Source organism: Rana temporaria, chromosome 2 (assembly GCF_905171775.1).
Source record: "Rana temporaria chromosome 2, aRanTem1.1, whole genome shotgun sequence".
Classification (NCBI taxonomy): Eukaryota; Metazoa; Chordata; class Amphibia; order Anura; family Ranidae; genus Rana; species Rana temporaria.
The window spans coordinates 357,968,294-357,981,477 of NC_053490.1; the positions used below are offsets into that span (position 1 = coordinate 357,968,294).

General features: G+C 46.1%; 1 protein-coding gene across 1 annotated transcript in view; it reads right to left on the minus strand.

The window, feature by feature from the left end:
- Window positions 1–10,334: 10,334 nt before the first annotated feature.
- PROK1 (prokineticin 1) overlaps window positions 10,335–13,184 on the minus strand; it is a 246,478-nt gene continuing 243,628 nt past the window's right edge. Inside the window, exon 3 of the mRNA XM_040339407.1 lies at window positions 10,335–10,457. Within this exon, the coding sequence (XP_040195341.1) occupies window positions 10,335–10,457 (123 nt within the window). The remainder of the gene's footprint in view (window positions 10,458–13,184) is intronic.

The window sequence follows — 13,184 nt, forward strand, 5'->3', positions numbered from 1 at the left end:
TCCCTGACATCCTTGGACAGCTCTTTGGACTTGACCATGGTAGAGAGATTGGAATCTGATTGATTGCTTCTTTGGACAGGTGTCTTTTATACAGGTTAAAAGAAGTGCTCCTAATCTCAGCTTATTACCTATATAGAAGACACCTGGGAGCCAGAAATATTTCTGATTGATAGGGGATCAAATACATATTTCACTTAAAATGCAAATCAATTTATGACTTTTTTTTAAATGCATTTTTCTGGATAGTTTTGTTGTTGTTCTGTCTCTCATTGTTAAAATAAACCTACCATTAAAAAATGATAGACTGGTCATTTATTTGCCAGTGGGCAATTGTACAAAATCAGCAGGGGATCAAATACTTCTTTCTCTCACTGTATATAATCAATGGCATCACCCTTTGTACATATATCAGTTGCCATCTGCCGGACCTCTCATTCAGCGCAAATGAAACCATCTGTGTTGGTGGGTAGATTTTTTTTTTTTGTTCAGCAGGTGTCAGCAGAAGTGATTGATAATGGATGTACATTGTGGGATTTTTTTTTCTATATTGTTAAGGAACTTGTCAAACATGGTGTGTGTGTGTGTGTGTAATATATATATTACACACGTCTGAAATTGAGAAGGGGGGGGGGCCTTTACAAAAAAAATATGAAATAAGGAAAAATATATATAAAAAATGGGGGTAGCCATCCGGGGCCCTGGGGAATTCTGTGCCCTTTATTAATTTTTTTTTATGAAAAGAAATTCCAAATAAAGGGGGGTTGCCATCCGGGAACTCTGGACCCTTTAATGAAAATAAAAAAAAGAAACCTCTGGGCTCTTTAATAAAAAATAAATAAAAAAATATATAAATTAACCACTTGCCGCCCGCCAATGACAGATTGACGTCGGCAAAGTGGTTGAAGAACCCTGACCGGACGTCATATGACGTCCTCAGGATTCTGAGCCGCTGCGCGCCCCCGGGGGCGCGCATCGCGGCGATTGTTGTTGCGGGGTGTCAGTCTGACACCCCGCAACACCGATCTCGGTAAAGAGTCTCTCACGGAGACTCTTTACCACGTGATCAGCCGTGTCCAACCACGGCTGATCACGATGTAAACAGGAAGAGCCGTCGATGGCTCTTCCTCACTCGCGTCTGACAGACGCGAGTAGAGGAGAGCCGATCGGCGGCTCTCCTGACAGGGGGGGTTCGCGCTGATTGTTTATCAGCACAGCCCCCCCTCGGATCACCACAAAAAAGTAAAAAAAAAAAAAAAAAAGTCCGAAAAAAAAAAATGGGAAAAAAAAAAAAAAAAGATGCAAGAAAAAAAGATGCCAATCAGTGCCCACAAATGGGCACTGACTGGCAACAAGTAAATCAGTGCCGCCCCACAGTGTCCATCAGTGCCGCCCCACAGTGTCCATCAGTGCCACCCCACAGTGCCCATCAGTGCCACCCCACAGTGCCCATCAGTGCCACCCCACAGTGCCCATCTGTGCCACCCCACAGTGCCCATCTGTGCCGCCCATGAGTGCCCATCTGTGCCGCCTATGAGTGCCCAGTGCCGCCCATGAGTGCCCATCAGTGCCGCCCATGAGTGCCCATCAGTGCCGCCCATGAGTGCCCATCAGTGCCGCCTATGTGTGCCCATGAGTGCCGCCTATGTGTGCCCATCAGTGCCGCATGCCAGCGCCGCCAATCAGTGCCACCTCATCTGTGCCCGTCAGTACTACCTCGTCGATGTCCATCAGTGCCATCTCATCTGTGCCCATCAGTGCCACCATATCAGTGCCCGTAATTGAAAAGAGAAAACTTACTTATTTACAAAAAAATTACAGAAAAAAATAAAAACGTAATTTTTTTCAAAATTTTTCGGTCTATTTTTACTTGTTGCGCAAAAAAAAAAAATCGCAGAGGTGATCAAATACCACCAAAAGAAAGCTCTATTTGTGGGTAAAAAAGGACGCCAATTTGTTTGGGTACAGTGTAGCATGACCGCGCAATTGCCATTCAAAGTGCGACAGTGCTGAAAGCTGAAAATTGGCTTGGGCGGGAAGGTGTATACGTGCCCTGTATGGAAGTGGTTAAATAAAAATAAACATTTATAAAAAAAAAAAAAGGGAGGTTTTCCATCCAGGGCCCTTTAACCACTTGCTTACTGGGCACATAAACCCCCTTCGTTCCCAGGCGAAATTTCAGCTTCCGGCACTGCGTCGCTTTAACTGACATTTGCGCGGTCGTGCGACGTGGCTCCCAAACAAAATTGACGTCCTTTTTTCCCCACAAATAGAGCTTTATTTTGGTGGTATTTGATCACCTCTGCGGTTTTTATTTTTTGCGCTATAAACAAAAAAGGAGCGACAATTTATAAAAAATATATATATATTTTTTACTTGTTGCTATAATAAATATCCCAATAAAAAAAAAAAAAAACATTTTTTTTTCTCAGTTAAGGCCGATACGTATTTTTGTAAAAAAAAAAAAAAAAATCGCAATAAGCGACTGGTTTGCGCAAAAAGTTATAGCGCCTACAAAATGGGGGATAGATTTATGATTTTTTTTTTTACTTGTAATGGCGGCGATTTGCGATTTTTTTTGTCAGGACTGCGATAATTGCGGCGGACAGTATCGGACACTTTTGACACAATTTTGGGACCATTCACATGTATACAGCGATCAGTGCTATAAAAATGCACTAATTACAGTATAAATGTGACTGGCAGTGAAGGGGTTAACACTAGGGGGTGAGGAAGGGGTTAAATGTATTCCCTCATTGTGTTTTTACTGTGTGGGGGAGGGGACTGACTGGGGGAGATGACCGATGCTGTGTCCCTATGTAAAGGGACACAGATCGGTCTCCTCTCTCCCTGACAGCACGTGGAGCTCTGTGTTTACACACAGAGCTCCACGTCCTGCTGTGTTACCGACGATCGCGGGTGTCTGGCGGACATCGCGCCCGCCAAGCACTCGCATCGGCTCCCGAGCGATGCGCCGGGCACGTTGTTTCCCCGATGCACGCCCTCAGCGGCGCGCACAGGGAACAACAAAAACAGGACGTCCAGGGACGTCCACCCGGCACTTGAGAGCCGCGCTGTGGACGTCTTTCGACCATAGCGCGGATCTCAAGTGGTCAATAAAAATAGATAAATAAAAAAATATATAAACAAAAATAAAAAAATAAACATTTATAAAAAAAAAGGGGGGGTTTGCCACATGGGGCCCTGGGGACCTCTGAGCCCTTTAATAAAAAAAAAATATATATATATATATATATATATATATATATATATATATATACTATAAAAAAAAAAAAAAATATATATATATATATATATATATATATATAAAAAATGAAAAAAAAAGGGGGGCTTGCCATCCGGGCCCCTGGGGGACCTCTAAAAATATAAAAAATTGGCCCTTTAATAAAAAATAAAATAAAAATATATTTTTTAGTAAAAAATTAATAAAAAAAGGGGGGTTGCTGTCTGTACCCCCCTGATGGCGGCCCTGCAATGCCTATTAGCCTAAGAAATGGGCAGAACTTTATTTAACATTCAGCTTCCATTGACTTCAATGGCATTTATCGGCTCATCACCTCTTATGCCTAGTACACACGATAGGATTTATCCGCGGATACGGTCCTCCGGACCGTTTCCCGCGGATAAATCCTCTGAGGATTTTGATCCGATGGAGTGTACACACCATCGGATCGAAATCCGTGCCGAATTCCCATCGCGATGACGTGTCGCGCCGTCGCCGCGATGATGACCCGGCGACGTGCGCGACGCTGTCATATAAGGAATTCCACGCATGCGTCAAATCATTACGACGCATGCGAGGGATGGGTTCGGACGGATCGATCCGGTGAGTCTGTACAGACCACAGGATCGATCCGCTGGAGCCGATTCCAGCGGATAGATTTCTTAGCATGCTAAGAAATTTTTATCCGCTGGAAATCGGTCGGCCCGAAATATATCCGCGGATAAATATCCGCTGGATCGTAGAAGAAATGCAAGGAGCCAATCAGTTGTACTGCAGTACCTATGTTCTAACAAGTAACATGCCGATAGAAAGAGAGAGCAAAGTGAGTGATAGGTGAGTTCATCAGTCTACTGCTTTTCCTTAGCAGTCACAACCCGGGGGGATGGACGAGACTTGTCAGTTTTCCAAAACTGTGGCAGAGAAATAAGGTCTCCCCCTTTGCCAGAGTGGGCTCTGCTGTGTGGCAGAATTGTGAAAATCTCCAAATTGATGAACAGTAGAGCATACTGAGCATTTGCACGAGTATTCATACTTGTGCTAATGCTATGATACCTGAAACCCATACCTTTGTGGTTCAATTTGCTCCCATACAAAATGAATGGGCTCAAATCGCACTGCAAAGAATCACAGATTTGAACAGGAATGTGGTACAATTCTTGTTCAAATCACATGCGGTTTCCCCCACTGCTCCTGTGTGAAGCCAGACTTGTCACAGTGAATTCAGCCTGGATTTACACAGGAATGGTGTGGGAAACCGCATGCAATTCGAACAGGAATCACACAGCATCCTGTTCAAATTGCATGCAATTCATTTTGTATGGGCTCAAAATCACACCACAAAAGGTATTAGTATTCGGGATCAGTGAGTACTTGACCAAAAGTATTGGTACTCGTACTCGCCAGTAAAAAAAAGAAAAAAAATGGTATTGGTGCATCCCTAATGGACAGAAATAACAATTCTTTAGCAGGTAAAGCAGCTCCCTTACATGGATTCCATCTGTATAACTAGCAGTTTGTCATGCTGTTATATGAACAAGGATACATCAGGGTAATTCTCATTAAGACATCCCACAGCAAAGGGTGGCTTGCCCTACTGTGATAGAAAAGTGTGTATTATTGATTTGCCTCTGTGATATAATATTTTCATAGAGGCCATCCTGCTTCTAGAATGAAGGTCCCAACTAAACTGTTAAAACTAAATATGCTTGTTCACAACACCCATCTACAAAATACACAGTTGGAGTTCTAAGAGCAATTTTACCTGCCAAACGATTTCTATATGTTCTCACCCAGACCTGAGGAATACCCAACTCTTCCACAAAGCACATCCCAGTCAGACAGGGGAAGAGATCAGACTTATTTCTGCTGCAGTTTTACCTTCACCTTCATGTTCCCTTCCCATCCTGTGATAGGACAGTGAAAGGAGAAGCAGCACAGTGATGAGCTCATCTTTCTGTCACTCTGCTCTCTCTCTCTCTCTCTCTCCCCCCTTCTCTCTCTCCCACACCCTTCTCTCTCTCTCTCACTCCCACCCCTTCTCTCTCTCTCTCCCACCCCTTCTCTCTCTCTCTCTCTCTCTCTCTCTCCCACCCCTTCTCTCCCTCTCTCTCCACCCTTTCTCTCTCTCTCTCTCCACCCCTTCTCTCTCTCTCTCCCGCACCCCTTCTCTCTCTCTCTCTCTCTCTCTCCCGCACCCCTTCTCTCTCTCTCTCGCTCCCACCCCTTCTCTCTCTCCCACCCCTTCTCTCTCTCTCTCCCACCCCTTCTCTCTCTCCCTCACCCCTTCTCTCTCTCTCTCCCACCCCTTCTCTCTCTCGCTCTCGCGCACCCATTCTCTCTCTCTCCCACCCCTTCTCTCTCTCTCTCCCGCACCCCTTCTCTCTCTCTCTCCCACACCCCTTCTCTCTCTCTCTCCCACCCTTTCTCTCTCTCTCTCCCACCCCTTCTCTCTCTCTCTCCCGCACCCCTTCTCTCTCTCTCTCGCTCCCACCCCTTCTCTCTCTCTCTCCCACCCTTTCTCTCTCTCTCTCCCACCCCTTCTCTCTCTCTCTCCCACCCTTTCTCTCTCTCTCCCACCCCCTCTCTCTCTCTCTCTCCTGCACCCCTTCTCTCTCTCTCTCTCGCTCCCACCCCTTCTCTCTCTCTCTCTCTCCCACCCCTTCTCTCTCTCTCTCTCTCCCACCCCTTCTCTCTCTCTCTCTCCCACCCCTTATCTCTCTCTCTCTCTCTCCCACCCCTTCTCTCTCTCTCCCACCCCTTCTCTCTCTCTCTCCTCCACCCCTTCTCTCTCCCACCCCTTCTCTCTCCCACCCCTCTCTCTCCCACCCCTTCTCTCTCTCTCTCTCCCCCTCACCCCTTCTCTCTCTCTCTCTCACACCCCTCTCTCTCTCTCCCACCCCTTCTCTCTCTCTCTCTCCCACCCCTTCTCTCTCTCTCTCTCCCACCCCCTTTTCTCTCTCTCTCCCACCCCCTTCTCTCTCTCTCTCTCTCTCTCTCTCTCTCTCTCTCTCACCCCTTCTCTCTCTCTCTCTCTCCATCACCCCTTCTCTCTCCCCCACCCCTTCTCTCTCTCTCTCCCCCACCCCTTCTCTCTCTCTCCCACCCCTTCTCTATCTCTCTACCTCACCCCTTCTCTCTCTCTCCCACCCCTTCTCTCTCTCTCTCTCCCACCTCTTCTCTCTCTCTCTCTCCCACCCCTTCTCTCTCTCTCGCTCCCACCCCTTCTCTCTCTCCCACCCCTTCTCTCTCTCTCTCTCTCCCACCCCTTCTCTCTCTCCCACCCCTTCTCTCTCTCTCTCTCTCCACCCCTTCTCTCTCTCTCTCCCACCCCTTCTCTCTCTCTCTCTCTCTCTCACCCCTTCTCTCTCTCTCTCACCCCTTCTCTCTTTCTCTCTCTCTCTCTCTCTCACCCCTTCTCTCTCTCTCCATCACCCCTTCTCTCTCTCTCCCTCACCCCTTCTCTCTCTCTCTCCCACCCCTTCTCTCTCTCTCCCACCCCTTCTCTCTCTCTCTCTCTCTCCCACCCCTTCTCTCTCTCTCTCCCACCCCTTTTCTCTCTCTCTCCCACCCCTTTTCTCTCTCTCTCCCACCCCTTCTCTCTCTCTCTCTCTCTCCCACCCCTTCTCTCTCTCTCTCTCCCACCCCTTCTCTCTCTCTCTCTCTCTCTCTCTCTCACACCCCTTCTCTCTTTCTCTCTCTCTCTCACCCCTTCTCTCTCTCTCCATCACCCCTTCTCTCTCTCTCCCTCACCCCTTCTCTCTCTCTCCCCCCACCCCTTCTCTCTCCCCCACCCCTTCTCTCTCTCTCTCCCACCCCTTCTCTCTCTCTCTCCCCCCCCTTCTCTCTCTCTCTCCCACCCCTTCTCTCTCTCTCTCCCACCTCTTCTCTCTCTCTCTCCCACCTCTTCTCTCTCTCTCTCCCACCCCTTCTCTCTCTCTCTCCCACCCCTTCTCTCTCTCTCTCCCACCCCTTCTCTCTCTCTCTCTCTCTCTCCCACCCCTTCTCTCTCTCTCTCTCCCACCCCTTCTCTCTCTCTCGTTCCCACCCCTTCTCTCTCTCTCCCACCCCTTCTCTCTCTCTCTCTCCCACCCCTTCTCTCTCTCTCTCTCTCCCACCCCTTCTCTCTCTCTCTCTCCCACCCCTTCTCTCTCTCTCCCACCCCTTCTCTCTCTCTCTCCCACCCCTTCTCTCTCTCTCTCCCACCCCTTCTCTCTCTCTCTCTCTCTCTCTCTCTCCCACCCCTTCTCTCTCTCTCCCACCCTTCTCTCTCTCCCACCCCTTCTCTCTCTCTCTTTCACCCCTTCTCTCTCTCTCCCACCCTCACCAAGCCCCTCTCCCCTCCCAAATGGACACTAACAGGTGACAGCAAGTGAGAGTTAGTGATCCCATCCCTTCCCAAGCACTGCCACTTAACCCATGCCCCCAGTACTGCCAGTCTGCCACTGGCCTCATCCTCCTAATGAAGGACTACAGGTCCCATCATTAGTCCCTTAGAGCTGAGGATCTGACATGCTCCCCCAATGGATGGGGTAGGAATCGGGTAGGTCAGTGTAATGATCAGGTAGGTCAGTGTAGGAATCAGGTTAGTGTAGTTGTCAGGTATTTCAATGCAGCAATCAATTGGGTCAGTGTAGGGATCAGGAAGGTCAGTGTAGTGGTCCGGTAGGTCAGTGTAGGAATCAGGTACAGTAGGTCAGTGTATTAGTCGGGTAGGTCAGTGTATGTGCAGTTTTTACCCCAGATCCCTTGTGTCATTTGTATTTCTTTTGTGGTATAAAGTACAGGGTTTTATATACAACTTTAGTGCCTTAGATATAAACAGCATTTGTTTCATGTATGTTAGCCCAACATCGCAAGAACAATTACACTCTGTGAATCTAAGTGGCTGCCTGCAGCTGCAATGTTGGGCTTCCATACATGAAACAAATGCTTAAATAGGTAAGGGGCGGGGCCTCTCGGCCACGTCATATGGCGGCACTGCCTCCTTGTGATGTCACCGACCGCTGCTTGCTGGGGGGGGGGGGTGTCCCTGAATGGCTGTATGGAAATGTGGTCACCCTAGCTCCCCCTGCTCTCTGAGCTATGTGCAGACTGTACAGTAGACTGATATAAGCTAATACCTAGTCCAATTTGGGTACTTAAAGTGGAGTTCCACCCAAAAGCTTATACGCTTCCTCCCCCCCTCCGGTGTCACATTTGGCACCTTTCAGGGGGGGGGGGGAGACCTGTTTTTGACATGTCCCATTTCCCACTTCCGGGAGACAGGCTGCAGATTGATCTCCCAGAAGTTTGCCCCCCCCCCCTCCTTCCCCAGGCTCTGGGCTAATTAGAAAGCGCAGTGTGCTTTGTGCATGCACAATAGGTAACCAGCAGTGAAGCCTTTTCGGCTTCACTACCTGGTTCCCTACCATAAATGGTGGCAGCAGCATCCAGGAGTCGATGCGAAGATCGGCTGAGGTGCCGATATCGCGGGCTCCTTGGACGGTTAAGTGTCCTAAAATTTAAAAGTCAGCAGCTAAAGTATTTGTAGCTGCTGACTTTAAATTTTTTTCACCCAGGCTGGACCTCCTCTATAAACTGCTTGCGTTTGATAGGGAAACCCCAGAACTCAAAGGGTTTCAATAACATGTTGACGGCTGAAGCCACATTCAAAAAGATGTATTTAATATTCAAGCCTATAGTTTTAGCCATAAGCAGGGAGAACAATACAGTACATGGTGATACGTTCAAAATAATTGTTCTGAAAATGCCTGAGAGCCTCATAATACAACATTCTCAAGGGGGTGTTAGATAGTCATTTAACATATACACATCACTTCCCAAGTTCTGTGGGAAAGCCAGAGAAAGACATTTTCCCAGCTGAAGGAGTGAATGGCATTTGACCACAACCAAAACAGCTGTTACATCATATGACTTCTAACATATTCGTACTAAGTAGATCAGCTTAATCAAAACATATATTTTGATACTTATAACTAAATGTTTGATAAGTAAATGGCTATTCCATTTACCCTATCAATTTATGTGGTGTACTGAAGTAGAATTCTGGGCTAAACCTAACTAGTCTTAATAATGCTCCCTCTCCACTCCTAGACCTATGCTGACTAACCTGTGCAAGAAAGATATATTTTTAGACTGCTACAGTCTGGTCACATGATGCCCTGTGTCAGCCAGCAGCAGATGCAGGGGAGAGGAGAGAGCACTCAACAATGGTTGGGATTGCCTGGGAGCCACCCTTAGGCTCCCATAGCCCTTCCATTGTCATGGACCCTTGTCTTGTCTGCAGCTGCTACTAACTGACACAGGGGTTCTGTATCATGTGACCGAACTGCAGTGGGCTAAAAATTGGTAGGTATATACATCTTTCTTACACTGGTTAGCCAGCATAGATGTTAGGAGTGGGGAGAGAGACATTTTAAGACTAGGTTTAGACCGGAATTAATAAAGAACTGCATTAATATGATTATTTTATATCTGCCTGAAGTTAAGCTTTAAATACATCAATAATCATTTTGTTAGGGTCAGCCAAAGCTCAGCGGGGATCCTCCGTCATCCCCGCTGAGCTGTCGCCGGATAGGGCGGTCCCCGCACACAGTGCAGAGACCGCCCTGTCTCTGCTCCTCTCTCCCCTATGGGGGATCGGATGCAGACGGACCGTCTGTCCGTCTGCATCCGATCCGTTCCGCCAGACGGAAGAAAAATAGGGTTTCACCTTTTTGAGCAAACTACATCCTCTCTATGCTAAGAAAAATAGAAGAAAAAAGGTGTTCTGCAGTCCTAACACACTTTCTGCCTTAAAGTGACAATACTGCTTTTCCAAAGATGCATTACAGTAAGCATTGTTACCCTAGGACAGGAATTGTGTTACTGGCAGGATCAACAGTTGACAATAAAGGAAAAAATAAGGCTGAAAAAACAAACAAAAAACAAATGCAGTCAGGATATCGAAGAAATGATAAGTGGCAATATATTATAATATTGTTTTTTTGGTTTATTTACACTTTTAAGATTGTACCACTGTGGTTTACATAGCATACCTCACAGTTTAAAAATGGTTGGTGGTCTAAACTATAGCTAATAGAAACAAAGTCTTCTATTGAAAATCCATGTTCTTGAAGTTAATTGAACACCGATATTTTCCATTAAGATATTTGGAGCACACAAGGCTGGAGATACAAGGACAGGTGTGGTGCAGACGTTTACCATGGAAGGGGACCTGAAGCATAAAAAAAAATAAGTTAAAATGTCTTAAATATCAATAACATCCCAGTGGCAAAGCTTAGCAAATAAAGTCTTAACGCAAAAGAAATAGAGACAGGTGATAAATTTAATAGCAAGAATACAAAAACAGTAAGGCTGGGTTCACACTGGGGGTCCGGTGCATCCCTGTACACCGATTCAGGTACGAATCGGTTCCAAATTTTTGCCTAAATTGCCACCTGAAACAGAGCCAAAGACGCACAGGTCCCTTTACAAATGCAGTCTGCGGCTGCCCTGGAGCTGTGTGAACCAGCTCCATTGAGAGCCAGGCCAGTCTCCTGTCATGCAAATTGGATGTGGAGAAACCTGCATCTACTTTGCATAAGTGTGAACCCAGCCTAACAGATCACTGCAGGCTTGATAAATCCACATAAACCATACATTCTAACTAGGAAATAATCTTTCAGAAACAAAATAACAGAATCAGAGAAAATGTAATAATGTAAAGGTGAAAAGGAAATATATTGCTTACATCAGCTAGCTATTATGCTGGTGTGTGGCCTGGTTTGATGAAGACATTACAAAAGCTCAGTGAACCAAAAAAGCTCTATGTGCAGAACAAAAAAGTTTTTAACCACTTCCAGAACCGCTGTACGTCTTTATACGGCCTAACTTTAAAGATAGATATCTCGGTAACGGTAGCAGCTGCTGCCACAACCGAGGTATCTATCTTTAGTGTCAGCGGTCCGGTACATGATAACGGCGGTCTCCGCGGCGGATTCGCCGCAAGATCGCCGTTATCGGCGGCGGGAGAGGGCCCTCCGCCGCTTACCGGAGCCGTCGGTAGCGGCAGATAGGGTTGCCACCTCATCCCTTTAAACCCGAACACATAGTAATTACACAGGTTCTGGGGCTAATTTAATGTTGATAAGGCACCAAGTAAGTTTAATTAGCACCTTAATCAGCCAGAGAACCTGTGTAATTAATATGTGTTCGGTTTTAAAGGGATGAGGTGGCAACCCTAGCGGCAGAGGAGATCGCGACCGTTCGGCAGCTGTGCGGGGTTGCGATTGAAGGAAAAATCTCCTTCACCCGTCCCCATAGCTCTGCTGGGCGGAAGTGACGTCAAAACGTCAGTCCCGCCCAGCCTCTTAAAGAAACATTTTTTTTTTGTCATTTGAAAAAATGACATTTTCAAATTTTTTTTTTTTTTTTTTTTGCATTTAAGCCGAAATATGAGATCTGAGGTCTTTTTGACCCCAGATCTCATATTTAAGAGGACCTGTCATGCTTTTTTCTATTACAAGGGATGTTTACATTCCTTGTAATAGGAATAAAAGTGATAATTTTATTTTTTATTTTTTTTCCAGTGTAAAAAATAATAAAATAAATAAAAATAAATAAGAAAAAACATTTTTTTAAAGCGCCCCGTCCCGACGAGCTTGTGCGCAGAAGCGAACGCATACGCGAGTAGCGCCCGCATATGAAAACGGTGTTCAAACGACACAAGTGAGGTATCTCCGCGATCGTTAGAGTGAGAGCAATAATTATAGCCCTAGACCTACTCTGTAACTCAAAAAATGCAACCTATAGAATTTTTTAAACGTCGCCTATCGAGATTTTTAAGGGTAAAAGTTTGACGCCATGCCACGAGCGGGCGCAATTTGTAAGCGTGACATGTTGGGTACCATTTTACTCGGCGTAACATTATCTTTCACAATATATAAAAAAATTGGGCCAAATTTATTGTTGTCTTATTTTTTAATTCAAAAAAGTGTTTTTTTTCCAAAAAAAGTGCGCTTGTAGGACCGCTGCGCAAATATGGTGTGACAAAAAGTATTGTAATGATCGCCATTTTATTCTCTAGGGTATTGGAAAAAAATATATATATAATGTTTGTGGGTTTTAAGTAATTTTCTAGCAAAAAAAAATGTTTTAGTCTTGTAAACACCAAATCTGAAAAACACCCAAAGTAGAGAAGTGGTTAATTTAAAACCTGTTGTACAGATGTAGTATTAATATATGGGGGCAGATCCACAAAAGAATTACGCCGGCGTATCTCTAGATACGCCGCGAAATTTCAAATTTTGCGCGTCGTATCTTTGTTTTGTATCTACAAAACAAGATACGACTGCATCTCGGATCGATCCGACAGGCGTACGTCTTAGTATGCCGTCGATCTTAGCTGCATTTTTTCGGCGGCCGCTAGGTGGCGTTTCCGTCGATTTCCACGTCGAGTATGCAAATTAGCTATTTACGGCGATCCACGAACGTATGTCCGGCCGGCGCATTTTTTTACGTCGTTTGCGTTCGGCTTTTTCCGGCGTATAGTTAAAGCTGCTATATGGTGGCGTACTCAATGTTAAGCATGGCCGTCGTTCCCGCCTCGCATTTTGAATTTTTTACGTCGTTTGCGTAAGTCGTTTGTGTAGAATGACGTCACCGTCGCAAGCATTGGCTTGTTCCGGTTTAATTTCGAGCATGCGCACTGGGATACCCCCACGGACGGCACATGCGCCGTTAAAAAAAACGTTGTTTACATATCGGGTCACAACGTATTTACATAAAACACGCCCCCATCACATCGTTTTGAATTCCGCGCCCTTACGCCGCCAAAGATACACCGCTGTAACTTACTGCGCAAATTCTTTGAGGATTCGAAAAAAAAAAAGTTACGGCGGCGTAGTGTATCTTAGATACGCTGCGCCCGGCAGAAATATGCGCCAAGGTACGTGGATCTGGC